The 20,523-nt window shown below is 39.0% G+C and overlaps 1 protein-coding gene and 1 non-coding gene across 2 annotated transcripts; one reads left to right on the top strand and one right to left on the bottom strand.

The window, feature by feature from the left end:
- The first annotated feature begins 56 nt into the window (after positions 1–56).
- Positions 57–20,054, top strand: LOC125226803 (alsin). Its single transcript, XM_048130907.1, has 9 exons — positions 57–3,442; positions 3,835–4,166; positions 6,812–7,026; positions 11,383–11,716; positions 13,152–13,405; positions 14,091–14,267; positions 16,415–16,593; positions 17,904–18,067; positions 18,837–20,054. Exons 1-9 carry the CDS (start codon positions 328–330, stop codon positions 18,879–18,881), a joined length of 4,815 nt encoding a protein of 1,604 aa, XP_047986864.1. The 5' UTR covers positions 57–327; the 3' UTR covers positions 18,882–20,054.
- Trnaa-ggc lies at positions 12,931–13,002 on the bottom strand. Its single transcript has one exon. It is a non-coding gene; the product is annotated as a tRNA-Ala (tRNA).
- Positions 20,055–20,523: the final 469 nt, after the last annotated feature.

Below are 20,523 nucleotides of genomic sequence, written 5' to 3'. Positions count from 1 at the left end.
TCGTGTTATTTGAGCAATTGTTTTGAAGCAGCGGTTTGGCTAGAAATTAATCGATTTTATGTCATGTGTGTTAGCTTTATTGTCTCAACTCTCAAATGTCAAGACAAACCCCCACCAATCATTCCATCAAATGATAAATAAATCAAGTCACAATAATGTTGTTATTCCCTTGAAAAGTAATAATTAACTGCAATAGTAATGTGTTCTTTGACCTAATATATAATATAAAAAGTGGAAGTTTAAAACATTTATGTTTGTTTAGTGAAACCGTAATACAGAATGTTTTAAGAATCTCGTCTACATGTATTTTATGGAAGAAAGTAAATTATGAGTCAACATAAGTTTTGGAAGGGGATAAAAGCTTGTACGTTTTCAGAATCCAACCAAGTTCCTGAAAAGATCGTGAAACTGTGTTCCCTAGGGCCGGAAGTGATCGTTCTTGGCAATGACCATGGTCTTTATAATAGTAACATTGAAGACGATTGTTTAAATTTTAGTAAAGTTAGCGGTATATCAGCGATAGACATATCACACCACAATGATACCCTCTACATTATCGACGTGCACGGAAGGTTATACAAGACTAATTCTAAGTTTGAAAATAAAGAAGAAATTGTTGTCCGGGAGGATGCCAAATGTTGTCCTCATGGGTTCAAAAGTTCCAGTTTAAAAGTAAAGTTTCGTAATTTAGTGACTAGTGACTTTGGGCAGCTGTTCATCAGCAGCGAGGGGCAGCTATGGGGCTCTGGTGTCATGCCTCAAATTGGTCTGGAGTGCTCTAGCATAAAGAAAGTTCCATTTTTTGATGGTAGGACAGTGTACAGTGCTTCTATAGGTGATGATTTCGCGGCCGTTATAGCTAGGAAAAATGTGCGTCAATCTGACAACTGTGACACAGATAGTGACAATGATGATGAGGAGGTGTTTGCATCAAATTGCTCCCAGTGTCAGACATCCATAGGTTTGGCGTCCCCAGCTTCAGTGCCATCTCTGTCTGAAACCTGCCCCCTCGGAGTCCAGCTCAATAAGTCCAGTGAAGACTCCAGCAGCACCACAGCCCCACAAACTGATGTCCACATAGATGCTCATAGTTTTACAGAAGACTCTAGTCCATCATCTGAAGAATCAAAAATAGCAAAAACAAATTCAAATCAAAAAGCCCCAGACAAATTAAAACCAAAAGAAATTGAAGATGAAAATAAGAGTGAGGTTGAAGCTGAAATAGATAATGAAGCAACAGGAGATAGTAAAGAAAAGGTTAACAATATTTTCATAAACACAGATGCAGCCAAGCAATTTCTAAGTAAACAGTTATCATGGGTTTCTGCAGGAGAGGATTATCTAGTTGAGTATACTGAGAAACCTACAAGAATTATTAAAGAAAATGTCTCCAACCTTACAAATTTTGTCTACGAAGGTGTGAAAACTGTAGGGGATAAAGTGGTGACACTCTCAAGACATGTCAGTGGCAGCAGTGATAACAATGAGGCTGTGGAACTTCAAATGAGATTGCAACATGAGGAGATAAACTCTCTCATGTACAGTTGCACATCTGATTGCAATCTAGAAGATCTCCAGTTCTCCACGAGCACAATCAGCAGTGAGAAAGAGTTTGATGTCGTGCGGAAAACTGAAAACATAAAGAACATGTCCAAATTAGGTAGGAATATCCTAGCAACTGAACTGTGGACCTGGGGTGACATATCTCATGGGCAGCTTGGAGTCGGAGACACAGTCAAGAGACTGAAGCCAATGGTTGTCATGACCCTATCTGGTTTTGGGCTACAGAAAGTGTCTTGTGGCAAATGGCATTGTGCAGCTTTAACATTAGATGGCAGACTCTTTTTGTGGGGTTACAATCACTTTCATCAAGTCACTTTTGATGATAGAGAAGACAAGAGTGGCCCTAAACAGTTCACTGAAATCACTGGTGGTGACAGGATTAGAGACATGATGGCAACAGATCACCATACCCTAGCCTACACACACAACAGACACATTCTATACATGGGTAAGCATACAGATGGTTATACAAAAACTATAGAGAATTTATACAAAATTCCTGTAGAAGAGAATGATGTCACTGAAAATGGAGATGTTGAACTTGTAAAATTAAATAAACCTCAAAATTGTTTAATTAAACCCCAAAATATGTGCTACCATTCACTAATATTATCCTCTGGCAATGTAACATACTGTTCAACACAAACACATGAAGAGTGCAACAAGTTTCAGCCCAATCTTGAATTTGGAGATCTCTCCATTGCTCAAAAATATTTAGAAGAAATGCTCTTGATATATCATTCTCTAATTAAGCCTTTTCTAAAGAAAAGTAAAGCTATCATCCTACACTCCAATGTATATGAAACTGTTTGTGATATCTACAGTGACATATTAAATATAAATGCCCTCAATGTGCTATCAATGTGGCAGTATGCAGAGAAGCATATAAATGAATGTGATATTTCTTTAATCAAAAATTTAGAAGAATATATTTATTTGTACAGAAAGTATTATTTAGCAATAAGCAATTTGATTGTTATTGGTGGGTTTGCTCAAATCAACAATGTTATTGATGTCCCATCAAGTATATACAATTTATTTAGTGATCAACTGCCATCAAACAAACAGAAGAACAATAAGAAAACGCTGGAAGCCATAGTAGGGCTCGCGTTCGTGCAGCCCCTAACGAGATTGAGCTCATACAGGTGCATTATTCAATCTCTGTTACGAAATAAGTCAAATAAGGCGAGTAACAAACAAGACATAAATCTCGATGACATGAGCAATATAGACAACAGGTTCAAAAAAGTTCTATCCTCAATGGACTTGTTGATAGAGGAGCAAGAAAAGAAACGAAAAGAGGCGGATGTGACGAAACTTTTCTGGGAAACAGTCGGGAAAACTTTAGACCAATACAGGACTCCTGAGCGCCGTTTAGTCCGCGAATCTAAATCCCGGCAGCTTAGCTTGGTGAACCCTGGAAGGTTCTCGTCTCACTGGTTCGTGTTGTTCAACGACCTGTTTATTCACATAAACGGGAGCAATGTTAACGTTCATCCGCTGATTACGCTTTGGGTAGAATCTGTACCGAACACTGACTCTTTAGCCAACGTCATACAGCTGACGACCCCTGAGGAAGTTCTGTCTGTGTGTACAAGCTCAGAGCAAGAAAAGACTGAATGGATTCACGCTCTAAATTCCTCTATCAAGTCAGCTTTGAACAAGGAGTCGTTGTTCAAGCCTCCTTCGATCAGAACTGCTAATCACACGTTCTCCAGCAAAGGTGGATTTTTCAAAGACTCGAAGTACCAGGGGCGATGGCTTGACGGCAAGCTGCACGGAAGTGGGAAGATAGAGTGGCCGGACGGCAAGCTGTACGCGGGGCAGTTTCAGCTGAACGCGCTTTGCGGCCATGGCAAGATGGAAGACCCTGGGTTAGGTGAGTTTTAATTCACAGCACACTCTACGAAATACACGATCGCACACTGTCATAATTAACAGTGTTCTGTCAAAGCTACAATATATATTCAGTCTCTCGGAACAGCATAGGAAACAAGAAAATCATGTCAATTACGAGTCTGAATAACGTCCTGTAATGGTTGTTATCCCTCGCAATAGGAACAAAACAGCATGCCTATACTTATGTATGTAAGTCTGGTGGATGTTTTCGGGCTTCCCCAATCTATATTATACATACAAGTCAAATCTAAACATAAACATTCGATTCCATTAGCGAGTTCCTCTAATCCGATCAAAATAATCTCATTATTTTCGAATGAGTCACACAAAGATAAACTTCGCGTGACATATTTCATCATTTCAAATTTACAGGAATCTACGAAGGTCAATGGAAAGACAACCTCCAGAACGGTTATGGTGTCCTAAAATTCATAAACGGGGATATATACGAGGGGTATTTCAAAGATGGTTTAGCACACGGACACGGGGTGAAAAAGCAGGGAGATTTCACCTCCTCCAGCGCTACCATTTACACTGGGGAGTGGTGTAACGGGGTGAAACATGGTTACGGAGTCATGGATGACATCGGGAAAGGGGAAAAGTATTTGGGCAGCTGGAGTGACAATAAGAAGCATGGATGCGGCCTAATTGTGACCTTGGACGGAATTTATTATGAAGGATTGTTCATGCAAGATGTGCTAACGGTAAGACCTCGTGTACTTGGTTAAGTTTACGCATTTCATTTCTCTTATTTGCACATTTTTTATCTGAAATCTTTATGTGCGGCGCGAGGTCGTGTTTGACTTTCAATTTATAGTTGTGATAATGTTGGGTTTGCACGATAAATACTTAAAGATAATTGTAGATTGTTATTCATTCATGTGCCTGCGAAATATTTAAATGAGCTGCTGAAATTACGCAGAAGACAAAGTCTACATTCTTTATTACTTACGTCACTGCAATTCTGTTTGCCAGATGCAACCTTTCAGGGAGAAACATTTTATATCGCTTTAAGTAGAATCAAATCAAAATAGCAATTTTAGGTATATATATTGGGCTAGAGTCGCATTTCCTTCAAAATAATCAGAAATATATAACTAATCCTAGTTTCATTATGACATGACATGGCCTTCTTTCAGTCCTCTAAAGTAATATATAAGTATGTACTTCGCGCACTTATACCATAGAAGCGAATCTTCTCATCCCCTCGTAGATCCTTCAGCTTCTGTTCGCCGGCAAAGAAGCCAACTAGGCGCCTAGCCAAGACGCCAATCGTTTGTGCCGTAGCGAACGAAACGCGAATGTCTCTCTGTAACACTAAGGGACAGTCCACACACAGGCGAAGCATGTCCTAAGACGCGGAATGGACACCAGCGCCGCGCCGCCCGAGTGTAATTTAAAAAATGTCTCCTCAGTACATTTTGTATAGGAAGGACGTAAGACGCGCCCCAAGCGACGCGGCGCGCCTCAAGCGACAAAATGTACTAAGGAGACGTTTTTAGGGTTCCGTAGTCAACTAGGAACCCTTATAGTTTCGCCATGTCTGTCTGTCCGTCCGTCCGTCCGTCCGTCCGTCCGTCCGTCCGTCCGCGGATAATCTCAGTAACCGTTAGCATTAGAAAGCTGAAATTTGGTACCAATTGTATTTCAATCACGCCGACAAAGTGCAAAACTAAAAATTGGAAAAAAATGTTTTATTAGCCCCCCTGTAAAGTGTGATTTTTTTTTCATTCCAACCCCAACGTGTGATATATTGTTGGATCATTTAAAAATGAATAAGGGTTTACTAAGATGGTTTTTTGATATTGCAAATAATCGTCATTATAACGTTCGCTTAAACTAATATTGTTTTGAACTAACAGTAGTTTTTGAGAAAAATACGGAAAACTACGGAACCCTACACTGATATCGAAACCATTCTGTTGTTACAAAGATATCGAATGTTACAAGAACTGCTAATGTGTTTTATGAACTACATAATCTGTAATTTGTAATTAAAGTTCGTATCAATTAGGAATGCTAAATGTCTTTGATAAGTATAATAAAATAAATACTCTCCTTATGTTATTATACCTATACTTACTACACAATGCACAGGAGTGCCGCTACAGTCTCTCGGGCGCGAGATAAATTACCCTGACACTAGTGTATGGATACTAAGACTAAGCATAAAACCACAGAATATAATATAATAGTAGGTACAAGTTCAGAAGGCTCACTGCTTTGATGCTCATAAAATGCCGCCTTTCATAATTTTTACCTACATTAACAAACGGATCGCACGCGTGTACCGACATTGTGTTCTATTGCGTCGTGCGAAGGTCGTGACCACTGATTGGGCCGCGAATGCGCGGCCGCCGGCATGTACTTGTATCTCGGCGAAAGAATCGCGAAGTGAGCCGCCCCTGATGAAACTCCCTCTGCCGCAAAATGTACGCAACGCGTCCCACGTCCCCATGTCCCACACCACTACTGCATGGGTTTACTCCTTTACCCTTTCTACTTTCCTATATTTTAGGATTTAAGGAGGAGGTTAAGGGGTAAAGAAGTAAACCCAGTAGTGGTGTGGGACACATAAAAGGCGAAAAAAAGTACATTTTGCTATCAACTCTATCTGCATATTTACACGTTTTGCGTATTGTACGTTTTGCTAGTAGTGCGCATTTTCAGATTTGTACAATGTGCTTTTGTATTACGTTCCGCTTATTGTACGTTTTATCTTCTGCATATTTTGCCTGTTGTTACATTTTGCACGTTTACATTTTGCGGCAGAGAGATAAAACTTAATAGCTACCTAGCTAATAATATTATTTTCCCCTCACTAGCTCGGAAATACGTGTTTTGTCCTTTAATACCAGCGGGTAAAAACGCATTTTATCCACTAGTGGGTAAAGTAATTTGACCTTGAATAAAGTCAAATTAACTGCTTTAAAATTGATAAAAGTAGTTGAATCTAGTAATAAAGATGATTTACCACCTGTTGAACTACTCAAAAGCAGTGATAAACGCATTTTTGCAATGTAGTTTCCTCGCTATAGTGAGGGGAAAAGTTTTGTGTTACACTCGGGTGCAAATGTATTTTCCTTCTCGTGTGTTAAAAAACTCGCAAGTTCAGGATTCTATTCTCGAACCACTCGCTTCGCTCGTGGTTCAACTATAGAATCCTTTCACTTGCTCGTTTTTCAATTCCACACTCGGCGTTAAAATACAACTTTGCCCCCTTGTATAACAAATAACTATTTTATTAATCAATAGGTATCTATGAAAAAAGGGCTTGAGGCATTGTACCAAGAAGACATTTCTTAGAGTCAATAAGATTGATATTCCAACTATATAACTTTTCTCTCAGGGTCACGGTGTAATGGTATTCGAAGACGGCACGCACTATGAAGGCGAGTTTCGCTCAGCGGGCGTCTTCTCCGGCAAGGGAATACTAACCTTCTCCAGTGGAGATAAGATCGAGGGTGCCTTGCACGGAGCTTGGACCGAAGGCGTTAAGATCAGTAATGCGACTATGCATTTGAATGTTTCGAATCCTGTGCTGCCGGCGAATCCTAAACCAAAGTGAGTATTCGATTTTTGACTTTATTGGTGTGTTGTTACGGTTGAAAGTACGGTATGTTTGTTTCTCGAAGCTCTGTGTATTGTGTGTTTGTAAACGTTATCAATTATCATTAAGGCACTGGTCCCTCCAGAAAGGGAGTACCTATGCGATGAGCTATTATCAGCAATAGAAACGAACAAAAGATACTCGCTCCCGTGTAAATAAAAGAGAGAGCAAGCGATTTGTAGTTCATCGCTCGGCGACGAACTATCTACTCGTCTCTTTTATGTACACGGGACGGGAGCAACTACCTTTTGTTCGTTTCTATTGCCGATAGCTTATCGCATAGATACTCCCTTTCTGGTGGGACCAGTGCCTAACACAACGAATCAGCCATAGGTATAAAGCAAGGAACATATTACGCGGACGTCCGTCGTAAATCGACCGCGACCGCGACCGATCAGTGTGCACGGAACAAAACATCCAGCGAGCCAGATTTCGATCGGACGTCCGTGCGCTCAAGGCCACGTCCACGTCCGTCGACCGATAGTTTGCACGGTTATATGTAATTTCATTGTCCAGATTCGCGTCCGCGGTCGATTTACGACGGACGTCCGCGTAGTATGTTCCTAGCTTAAGTCTTATTCTGGCCTGACAGGACAATGTCAAATCTTGCAAGGTGCCTAAATTGGACTTACTTCCTTTGAGTAATTGACCTAGGAACTTCGTGATAAAACAACGCAACATAATTTGTTTTTGTTAAACTATCTCGATTAGTACTGTGTATTTTGCCCTGTTGAAAGAAAAGTAGTCAGCAATAAAGCATAAAAATTAAACGTTTGACAATCAAGTGAATCCATCAAAGTCATGCTCTGATAAGTAGATTAATTCTATGATCGATACAAGTTATCTTTTCGATCAATGACTACCTAATGACTACAAATTCATGATTCACCTTACAAGATAATGCACCTTATAATGGCGACTGCTTTAATCAAAACTGAGCTGTTATTGCTTAATATAAAGTACATTCTGCGGGCGAACAAGTTTTTTTTTTTAATGAGTTTTAGGAAGTGAGTCTACGTGTATTGGTCTTGGTCATTGTTAGTGTTTCACACAGGATATCCTGTCTAGATTTTATGTTGAAAATGAAAATGAATGAAAATGAAATATTTATTTTTCAAGTAGGCATATTACAATGCGCATATGAACGTCAAATAAAGCTACGCCGGCTCTAACCCTACGCCTCAGCCTCGAGAAGATTTCAGTCCCCCCTCAGTTGGGAGGGGGGTATCCACTATGGGACCGGCAAGAAACTCGGCGGGCAACTTCTTTTCAAAACATTACATCTTATAATTAACATGCATTAAATAACAACATACAATTTAACATGCAAAAGTATTCATCAAAGAATATGAACAGACTAGGTACTCTATGGAAATAAATTTCAATAAATTATATTATTGCTTAATAATACGTCGTTCTTCTTCAGAGAAAACATATCAAATTGTCATAGAAGAAAAAGATAATATGAATCTCAATATCATTAAATATGTAATTTACCTACACAACATAAAATATAAAATATTTGATGTGCTTTCTTATCTGAACTGTGTCCTCTATACATAATACAATTATTTTAATTGCTATTCGTTTTTTGTAGTTTCTGGTTCGGGCCATGCATGTTTGTCTGTCAAATAGTCCTCGACTCTGTAATAAGCCTTTAACATCAATGATTTTTTTAAGTAGTTCTTAAGAGCTGGGAGGGGTAATCTCAAAGCAGTGTCAGGTAACTTATTATAAAAATGAATGCATTGCCCAACAAATGACTTCTGTACTTTACGGACACGAAACTTCTTTATGGCAAGCTTATTTTTGTTTCTAGTGTTATAATTATGGATATCAGAATTCTTAGTGAAACAGTCTAAATTCTTAACAACATAAATTATACTATCATAAATGTATTGGGAAGCTACAGTTAAGATATTAATTTCTTTGAAGAGTTCTCTTACTGATTCACGTGTTCCTAAGTTGTAAATAGAACGAATGGCTCTCTTTTGTAATACAAAGATAGTCTGTATGTCAGCTGCTTTGCCCCAAACCAGAATACCGTATGACATTACACTGTGAAAATAACTATGATACACTAGGCGAGCTGTCTCAACATTAGTCAGTTGCCTGATTCTCCTAACGGCGTATGCGGCTGAACTTAATTTGCTTGCTAGTTTCTTTATATGAGGACTCCATTGTAGATTTTTGTCCAATGTTAAACCAAGAAACAGTGTTGTATCTACCATCTCTAAGCATTCATCATTCAAAAGTATTTTTGTATCGATTGGTTTAACATTCGGCAGAGAAAATCGAATACATTTGGTTTTCTTAGAATTAAGAAGTAAATTGTTGACAGTAAACCACTGCAGTACATCAGCTAACGTGCTATTAATTACATTGTAATCCGTAGATTTTCGGTCAACATTAAAAAGCAGTGATGTATCATCAGCAAAAAGTACTATTTCACAAAAGTTTTTCACTATACATGGCAAATCATTTATATAAACCAAAAACAGGAATGGACCTAAAATTGAGCCTTGTGGCACTCCTAATTGGACTACAGTCCCGCTAGAGCGAGTTTTGTTAACAACTACTGTTTGTGTTCTATTGCTAAGGTAAGAAGACATAAAGTTTAGGGCATTTATAGACAAACCATAGTGTTCTAATTTCAAAATGAGCGTTCCATGATCCACACAATCAAAGGCTTTTGAAAGATCACAAAATATGCCAATTGCATCACAAGAATTTTCCCAAAAATTATATATATGTTTAATGAGTACCGAAGCAGCATCGGTCGTGGAACGGCCCCTTGTGAAACCGAACTGTTTGCTTGTAAGTAATCTATGTCTGTTGATTATATCACTCGAATCACCCGATTTATTAAACACGGCTCGTGTTTCTTTGTACGCACGCTCCTTATGTGTTTTTGTTACGACATACATACATACATACATACAATCACGCCTGTATCCCATAAAGGGGTAGGCAGAGCACATGAACTATTCAAGTTTCAGTGCCACTCTTGGCAAAAAGGGGTTGAAAGAACACGAAATTCTGACATTGCAGTGACAGGTTGCCAGCCTCTCGCCTTCGCCACAATTTAACCCATATCTCACAGTCGACTTCTACTACACCCACGGGAAGAAAGGGGGTGGTGAAATTCTTAACCCGTTTTGTTATGACACATTATTATATGACCTAATTTTGAATTGTTTTAGTACATACGTGACAGACATGTAAATAATTATTAAGTAAGGTGCAGGGGAGGGATCGATATGTGTATTATATGTGTCCACTGAACAAGCGTGTTATATGTGACTCTAGTGGACACTATTTAATAACGAAAACATTGTGAAACATGGAAAACATCGATAAGTTGAAATTACCCAGTCAAAATCGTCTCCCAGTACTCTTTTTTAAAACAAAAAGACTTTGATAATATCATTATAAAAAATGTGTAATGCTTGCCTTTTGGTATACCTATTTGTGGCGCTCTCAAACAAATGTTACCACATTATAGCTTCAGCATAAGCATAAGGACTCTATGACAGGTTATTTGTATGAAGTTACTAGCAAGTTTCCGTTTTGTGATGTATGTGCATTCTTACTTTGTTATGTAAATAGTTTTATTTTTATGTCTCTTTTCGTCCTCTTCTTTTTTATTGTTGTGTGTTTGTTATCTGTCGTGTCATCACCGAATGGGCCCTACGGAAGACCAGCGCTGGCTTCCAGCTAGCATTATGCTGAGTTGGGTCCATTTCGTGGTGCGCACTTAATGTTCTGTTCTCTGGTTTTTTGTTCTATTCTTGTGTGTACATATACGTACATGTTTGTGAGCGTCATGAATACATGTATTTTATCTTTATCAAATTTCGTCCTTAGCTACAACGTGGTACCTTTTAATGCATGTTGTTTTCATTCAGTACCTTTTAATTCTATTCAAGTAATTTAAACTTTTTGGGAATAAATTTAAAGTCGATACTGCCTTGGGTGAGTTCATGTCTCTTCGACTCTTATACTTTTAAATAGGGAACTTGACTGTGGTTAAAATAAAATATTTTATACCATGTACGAAATAAAGCATCAGATACCTAATTATAAGAAAAACATGGATTGAAGTTATTTTTAAATCCAATTTCTATTTAATAAGTCAGGTAGAAATATATAAAGTTACTGAGTTGACCGTGACGTCACTCAACTCGATTTCATATTAATTCCATATTAGCAAGTCGTTCAAATTCGTTTTGACAGTTCTTAAAAAGAAGCTTATTTGACTAGGAGGCAAGTAGCCTATTATTTAACGAAATATATTACTTTTTCAACAGTTCCTTCGGCAAACTCTGCATCGCACCAAATCAAAAATGGAACGCACTCTTCCACCAATGCTTCAGCTGTCTCGGCGTTTCCGAAACCTTACTCACTCCAACCGGAAACCACTTCGGAAACGGAACTGCCAACGGCATAGACAACAAGAAGATCTGGCAGAACGTCGCGGTAGCTATATCATGTTCGCATAAAGAAAAACATAATAGAATGTCTATGAAGAAGCCGAAACAGAAGTTTGAGAAATCGGTGGACTGTTTGGAAGTGATACCTGTTTTTGGACAGAAGAAGTTGGATTTGGATGATTTTAAGGAGATTAAGCAGTATCTACATAACGTAAGTTGATAAACTATTATAATGACTTAATCCATACTAATATTATAAATGGGAAAGTGTGTGTGTGTCTGTTTGTTTGTCCGTCTTTCGCGGAAAAACGGAGTGACGAATTATCGTGATTTTTTAAGTGGAGATAGTTGAAGGGATGAAAAGTGACATAGGCTACTTTTTGTCTCTTTCTAACCCCCCACTTCCATAAAGTAGGGGGTGTAAGTTTGCATGGAGCATTCCGCAATTTTCGAATTTAACGCGAGCGAAGCCGCGGGCAAAAGCGAGTTAATTATATTAGCAATTAGTTTCACATTATAGTTTGTTAATAAGTCTAAAGTCTAAAAATATTTTAAGCGGGTTACTCACGTATTAAGTCGATATAGCGTTCGACACGTTTCGGTTCAATTTCGAGAACCTTTCTCAAGAGTAGCGACCCCGCCTTTACATGTCGAGAGCGCGACGCATACTGCGGGCTAAGTCTAAAGTCATCTCCACACTAAAGTCTTGAGCGTCAGCGTCTAGATAGCGCTATGGCATTGCTGTCCAGTTGATGAGACAACTATGCTTCGAGCAGCCAACAGTTTATCAAACGCTTGCGCTCAGGGTGCGCTAGTGTAAGGTGGCCCTAATCGCTTCAAGCAAGAGGCCAGTGATCTCGTTATTAACTTTGTTATAAAGGCTAAACGAATTATATGAGTGTTGAATTCTCCTAGGGGCACTAAATAATTTAATCATACTTAGGTTACCTCGCTAGTAACTGGCCACCTTTTGGTACTTTGTAAAAATGAATATATGTGAATAGAACTCATTTTATTAAAGGCGGCCAGTTATTGAACGAATGGCTAGTAGGCAAATCTCCGATAACTGGTCATTTTCTTCCTACTAAAAAGAGTTTCACCTTTAAATAAAATAAATGTTTAATATGGTGGCCAGTAACTAAAAAGTGGCCAGTAAAGGTATTGGGTTTTTAGGTATACCTTGTACTAAAATGAACTTTATTAACCTATAAATAGAATTCATTTTTTAACATACATAAATTAGGTGTCCAGTTACTAGAGATTTACCCTATTTATAGCCCGGGAGGCCGGATGTTCTAACAATCTAGTTGTATGATCTCTTTTCTTTCGTATATGACACCTAATACTGTTTTCTGATTATATTTTTTTTCGCAAATTATAAATGCAGACATCAATCGCAATGAAAAAATCAACAGTGATCGACTCTGGCCAACGTGGGACTCGAACCCACATCCTTGGATTGCCGGTCCAATGCGTTACCAATTGCGCCAGCCGACCATCCGTCCATGACTGCGAATTTAACCATTGCGACTGTGATGCACGACTACGTCACCGTGACGTAGTCATGCATCACCAGCGACATCTACATTTCAAGGTTTACAACCCTAGCCAACCCTGACCCTATATTTTTTTTCTTTTTTTTTCAGGCTTGCGAATCATCCCACCACCCCCTCGGCCAACTAGTCCTAAGCCTAACCAACGCTTTCAACACCACCTACGGAGGCGTCCGCGTTCACCCTCTACTACTAAGCCACGCCGTCAAAGAGCTAAAGAGTATAACAGACAGACTGTACCAAGTTGTACGACTGTTGTTCCCTGCGTTGCCGCCGGAGGGCGCTGAGGTTGTACTGAGGAGTAAGGATCAGGAGGTGGATACGGAGAATGATAATCCTATTGACGGGTAAGAGTAATAAACTTATATTTACATACATACATACAATCACGCCTGTATCCCATAAAGGGGTAGGCAGAGCACATGAAACTACTAAAGCTTCAGGGCCACTCTTGGCAAATAAGGGGTAAAAAAGAAAAACGAAACCGTGGCATTGCAGTGACAAGTTGCCAGCCTCTCGCCTACAACACAATTTAACCCATATCCCATAGTCGCTTTCTACGACACCCACGGGAAGAAAGGGGGTGATGAAATTCTTAACCCGTCACCACACTGGTACTTATATTTCTGATGTTATTTAACGGTTATTTATCAAATGTTTTCGTATATCCCTAGCCTATCAAAATCAAAATCGTAGCCTATCAAATCTGAAATGTATTGTCAACGTACTTAAAAACTCATGAAATAATAAAATTGCATTAATGTTTATCAACATAAAAACTCCATAAAGGATACTGTACTCAGTTTTTAAAAAGAGCTGAAGAAACAACAACATGAGGGGTAACACTTTTAATGGTTAAAAAGTGACTGAAATCCTTCACCCTAGTTGTTTCGTAAGTTTTTAATATTTATTCAGAACTGTTCCATCTGTTTCGATTTCTTCAAACTTACTTTTTTATTTAGGATTTGGATATCAACCACCACCTGGTCCCATAAGTTTACATATATCACATGAGTATGTTTTTTATTCCAGCGAGGTAGTATCGGCGGCGTCTTTACTCCAACCCACGCTACTACCGCGCGTGCACCCGGCTTTATTTGTGCTATACGCACTGCATAATAAAAGGGAAGATGACTTGTACTGGCGAAGACTGGTCAAATGGAACAAACAGCCAGATCCTACGCTCATGCCATTCTTGGGCATAGACCAGTAAGTAATATGTTCATGCTACACCTCTATAACCTCTATTGCCACTTCGTGCTACACCCTTCCAGCTCACTTTACTAACGCGCTTACCAGCTCTGTACGCATTAAACGCACGACATAACAAAACAGAAGACGATCTTAACTGGCAAAAACATCAAATGGAGCAGACAGCCAGATCCATGCCATAGGCTACTTGCCTCCTAGTCAAATCAGCTTCTTTTTAAGAACTGTCAAAACCAATTTGAACGACTTACTAATATGGGATTTATATGAAATCGAATTGAGTGACGTCACATACTTTATACATTTCTACCTGACTTATGAAATAGAAATTGGATTTAAAAATTATCTAATGTATCTATCTGTCCATGTTTTTCTTATAATTATCTGATGCTTTATTTCGTGCATGGTATGGTCCCTGTGTGGTGACGGGTTAAGAATTTCACCACCCCCTTTCTTCCCGTGGGTGTCGTAGAAGGCGACTATGGGATATGGGTTAAATTGTGGCGTAGGCGAGAGGCTGGCAACCGTCACTGCAATGTCACAGTTTCGTTTTCTTTCAACCCCTTATTTGCCAAGAGTGGCACTGAAGCTTAAGTAGTTTCATGTGTTCTGCCTACCCCTTCATGGGATACAGGCGTGATTATATGTATGTATGTATGTATAAAATATTTTATTTTAACTACAGTCAAGTTTCCTATTCTGGGCATAGTGAGTTATACTAATTTAGCGATAGGCAATCTTAGAGGCCAAAAGATTTCATAGGCAGTCCAGAATGGCAACAATTATATATTTTATTGTTTTCTGATCCTTACACTAATTATTTCGAACGAGCTGACTCGCGGGACCCCCTTCGCCCTCCATTCATCATCCTCCTTGCGTTATCCCGGCATTTGCCACGACTCATGGGAGCCTGGGGTCCTCTTCGCCCACCATTAACCACTATAAAATTGACCTCTAATAGAGGCATGTGACCATGTGACAATTCTCTGTCAATATATTTTATTTTATTTTTACAAGCTTTTATTCAACTTGCCTTGTTAGTATGTTAGTGTGCATCAAAACGTAGAAGCTAAATTTGACCCACTTCCCGGTTTCCGATTGAGCTGAAATTTTGCACACATATGTAAATCACGTGACAATGCAATATTATGGTAACATGGAGCTGATCTGACGATAGCGCAGAAAGGTGGTCATAGGAACTCTGTTATGAAACGTCGTGTCCCTATCGAGTAAGGGGTTTTTAGAAACGTCTCGGAGAGCAGTAGATGACTGTTGAAAGCAGGGATGTAACGGAGCTCTGCTTCTGCTTCCGTTTCTGCGGAACTTCCGTTTTGTTTTACACATCCGCTTTGGTTCCGGTTCTGTTATTTTTCAAACGGAAGTTATAGCGGATGTCGAAAGCTAGCGTGACGGTGGGACATGAGCGGCGTACATCAAAGACCAACAGGTTTATACCTGTCATTCGCTCATCTCTCCGCTGCCACGTGTTGCGATACTAAATATCAATCGCTTCATTCGATTTTCGCGCCAATATTTTGTCCTGTCCACCTAGTTCTGTAGCGAGTGAACAACTATTCAGTGGTGCAGGGCTTATATCTACGATCCCCTTAGAAGCAGACTGCAGGAAGATGAAGCTGCCAAGCTTTTGTTTATTAAATACAATTTACCTACCTACTTCTTTTAGAATCACTTCATTTACTTTTAAAATTTAATTGTGTGCTAACAATTACACATATAACTTTAACTGGTTAGTTTTGGATTGTATTATACCTAACGGGTAAGTTTTCTTTCCGTTTCTAAAACCTTTTACGGCATAAAAAAGGTTGATTATTCTTATGTGATTTTTAGTGAGTAAACAACTAAGGTGAATTTTTGGATTGTATAAGTAATATTCCAAGCCAATTCTTAGTTCATAAACACCTAAAAGTTCTAGGTAATTTAGTTATTTTTGGTTTATGTAATACCTATGTGGTATTTTTCTTTTAATTTTTATCATCTATAAGTTCCGCTTCTGCTTCCGTTAAACTAAATTCTAAACTTCTGCTTCCGCTTCCGTTAAAAGCACTTCCGTTACATCCCTGGTTGAAAGAAAGGTGCAGTCAGCGATAGAAGCTTGTGCCAAAAATGAAATTTAATTTGTTTTACAGGAAATTCTTCAACGGCTACATAAACCGTTCGCCTCCCAGCTCGCCGCACAAAGAGCAACTGTTCCAAGAAGCAGTAGAGACGCTGCAAAAGCTGAAGACCACCTTCTCGCCCATGGAGAAGCTGAGGGTCATCAAGGAGACGTTCCAGACGATGACAGTCGCTGTGCAGCAAGAGCTGGGTAAGTTGTTCTTTTATCGAACTGATTAGTTAAAAAGTGTTTTGTCCCTTTCTCACAAATACATGAAGTCAGCATGAAAGAAACGAACAGAACACTTTTTAACTAATCAGTTTAGTAACTTTTTTGGAATAGGCTTTAGGGAATAGCGACTTGAGGTGGAGACAGAAACTGGAGAATACCCCCCTTTGCAGTTCAGTGTCATCCCTTGATGACCCTGACTTCTTACCCAGACGTCTTGACTGTTTAGTCCAGATGCCGCGCCAGTAGGAGCTGGGTAATGACTTCCTGGTTTAATCAACAGTGAACCAATGCATCAGGTTATAACAACACAATAATATAATAAATTGAAAAGGGATCTATATCGGAATCCCTAAAGTTTTTTGAACTATTTTTACATTGCCTAATATTTTTTGGCATAATGATCATTTGGCCTAATTTAAATGTCCTAATATTGTTTCGCCTAACGCCGTTAAACCCACTTTTTTAGAAGCGATTCGGATTTGTGTGAGGTTACGGTTCTAACCTAACCTAAACCTACCTTTCTAACAGCGAATCGGTTCTGGGTAATGTCATTTTTGGGGCAAAATTTAAATTATGCCAAATGATCGTTAGGCCAAAAGAGCGTTAGGCATTTCATAATTCGGCCAAATGAGTTAGGCCAAGTGATTTTCGAACAAAGGTTATTAGGGATTCCGAGGGAGACCCATTGAAAAGTATAAAAATCGTACAAGATCATGTCGGGCCACGCTCAGTGTAGGGTTCCGTAGTTTCCCGGTATTTTTTAAAAACTGTTCAACCTATCCTAACCTAATATTAACAATATCAAAAAATTATTTCCGTAAACCCCTATTAATTAGTTTTTATTAATAAAGTACAATTATGTTTTTATTAATAAATTATTTGTATTTGTATTTATTTGTAATTTTTCAATACCTATCCAACAACACGTTCACGTTAGGGTTGAAATGAAAAAAAAATCACTCCCCACTTTTACGAATTGGCACCAAATTTCAGCTTTCTAGTACTAACGGTCACTGGGAAGTGGGATGTCACTGGGATGCCACTATGCGATGCGTTCAAGAATTTGAATACTCTTACGGTACATGTCGCTAGTGTCGCTATGCTACGGGTCCCATTGACCTAACTGGTGGGAAATTTCGTTGCCTTGGTTGAAGTCTTAGTGGCTCAGTTGGCAGAGTGCTGGAGTATCGATCCAAAGGCCGTAAGTCCAAGTCCCACCCAAGGCAGCCATTTTCTACTTTTAAATTTATACTTACAGATGTTTCTAACCGCCGTATTGGTATTTCCAGGTCAAAACTACCTCTGGAGCATGGACGAGCTATTCCCCGTGTTCCACTTCGTGGTAGTCCGCGCGCGGATCTTGCAGCTCGGCTCCGAGATACACTTCGTGGAGGACTTCCTCGAGCCCGCCGTGCAGAACGGAGAGCTGGGCATCATGTTCACCACACTGAAGGTGAGAGCAAAACTTCAAATATCGTGACTGATGTTCTGTCACCCATTTTCGTTTTGGCGTTAGTTTTAGGGACACGACCCGGTACATTTGTCGCATGAAGATTACGGCCTTGGCCGCTCACCTCGCTTTTTCCGCGGAGGAGGGCTGTTTTCGTTTTCCGATTTCGCACTGCTCTCTAGGGGTAGGACATACAAGACCACGTGGGTAGTGGTAGTAAATATAAGTTTTGAGTTAACATGTCAATGGTGCTGCGGTGTAAATATAAGTAAATAGGTAAAACAGCATATCATGGTCACCTTTACACAACCATCACGTTAACAATTTTCCTTCCGAAATTTGCATAACGTTACACATTTGTAATTTGACGAAGCCGTTTTTAAAAGGAAAATTCTTACGATTTAACTACGCCGTTTACAATGCGTTCTTCATTTTACATACATACATACATACATACAATCACGCCTGTATCCCATAAAGGGGTAGGCAGAGCACATGAAACTACTAAAGCTTCAGTGCCACTTTTGGCAAATAAGGGGTTGAAAGAAAACGAAACTGTGACATTGCAGTGACAGGTTGCCAGCCTCTCGCCTACGCCACAATTTAACCCAATCCCACAGTCGCCTTCTACGACACCCACGGGAAGAAAGGGGGTGGTGAAATTCTTAACCCGTCACCACACAGGTAGGTTCTTCATTTTGGTTTCGTATAATTCTTAATAAACTGTCGGTATTCTGCAGCTGCAAATCTAACATTTTGTGTTTTATTACAGGCCTGCTACTTCCAAATCCTACAAGAGAAGATGTCCATAAACTAACGATATTCAAGACTCGGCACTTCGGAAAATGAAAACTGACAATTTTCACCAAAAACGTAGACAAGTAATGTGTTAAGAACTTTATATACCCTAGTGGCCTAAATTATTGAAACAACTTTTCTATTTTTAGAAGAAAAAAAATTATGACCCTGATTTTTTTAGCAAGTGTGGTTCTCGTGTAAGTTTACAAGTTAATATTTTTCTAAAACGTCGATTATGAAGAAGGCAGTCAATTAACTATTCACAATACTTCTCTACGTTATTGGCTCGGTTATAATCTTGCAATACTTTATGGTGCGTATTTAGTTTTACCTTTAGAACGCCACTAATCTCTTACACAACCAAAACTGGTACAGCAGTAATGTGAAATATTATTTTTTCGTATTTTTACGAAAGTGTTATAGCGGTCTCAGTACAAGAAGTACTGACGTTGTCTGTCCTATCATGACAAATACGAACGTTTTCGAAAAAATACGATGGGAAAATGTTATGTATACCATCTGTATTTTAACCTATTCCCCGCCACCATAGATAAGATATAAGAAGATCATACCATCCCATACATTAAAATGCGACCGCCTAAAAACGCGCATACACTACACCACACATAGATGGCGCCACAAAAAAATGCCTTGTTCCCATCGATTATTTGTAGATTAACGTTCAAGTATCACTTTCGAGCCATAAATCTATGTCAAAAGTGACACTTAACGCCATCTACAAGTATAATCAAAAGATACTTTTTTTTTTGTGGCATCATCTGTGGCGCGTTCTTAGACGGTCGCATTTTAATGTATGGGATGGTATGATCTAATATTTAATCTATGCCGCCACGTCAAAAAGGTAATAGCGTGCCACCGTCGCCAGGCGACAAATTGCACGTAAACTGTCAACTTTGTATTGTCTACTGAAGGTGTATTTTACTTTGAATTTTCCGACTTGATATCAAGTCGTGGCGTGTGAGGCACGAAATGTTCTGACTTCATATCATATCAAGTCAATGGCAGCGAAACGGTTAAACAAAGTTTAATCTCTGCTGTCGAGTGTAATGTGGCGTTCAAAGGGTAGCTTAGTCAGCAATAATTTCCTTAATTATAACTCGTTAATGTTCAGATATATAACCGATGTTGCATAGATATAGCATAAGTGTATGTTGTCTTGTGTATCTTTTACTTCGAAAACAATCTCATTTCCAACTGCATCATTTCCTAAGACTGTTCCTAGTCTAAAGCAAGGTCTTAAATTAAAAGACACAGTCAAAGTTTTAAATATAGATGCGGACAGTGTCAAAAATATGTATACCTATACTGCTTTTAAAGCAGTATAGGTATACATTCCACTCGTTTCGAACTTCCTTTTTTCCGCACTTGTATAGTAATGTACTGTTTCAGTACAGATGGTGCTTTTTTACGCACTAGTGCGAGAAGTGATTCATTTCTTGTCAGGTCGAAACTTCAGAGGGCCATCTGTACTGAAAAAAACGTACGCGATACACGTGCGAAAAGGAAATTCATAACTCATGTCGATTTAAAACACTCCCTTCGGTTGTTTTAATTTATCGTCACTCGTTTCGAACTTGAAAGAAAAAAAAAGAGAAATTGTTTTTAAGTTGTTCAAGAGTCGTTAGATTCGTTAGTCTATG

This window comes from Leguminivora glycinivorella, chromosome 6 (assembly GCF_023078275.1).
Source record: "Leguminivora glycinivorella isolate SPB_JAAS2020 chromosome 6, LegGlyc_1.1, whole genome shotgun sequence".
NCBI classification, from domain to species: domain Eukaryota; kingdom Metazoa; phylum Arthropoda; class Insecta; order Lepidoptera; family Tortricidae; genus Leguminivora; species Leguminivora glycinivorella.
Note: the sequence above shows the minus strand (reverse complement) of the source record. Positions and strands in the feature narration are given on the sequence as shown.

Bases quoted from the DNA above. Each gene is read 5' to 3' on its own strand.
- LOC125226803 (XM_048130907.1), top strand. From the start codon at position 328: ATGAGTCAACATAAGTTTTGGAAGGGGATAAAAGCTTGTACGTTTTCA. The intron at 7,027-11,382 runs GTGAGTATTCGA...CTTTTTCAACAG, and splicing joins CCGGCGAATCCTAAACCAAA to TTCCTTCGGCAAACTCTGCA. The intron at 16,594-17,903 runs GTAAGTTGTTCT...TGGTATTTCCAG, and splicing joins CGCTGTGCAGCAAGAGCTGG to GTCAAAACTACCTCTGGAGC.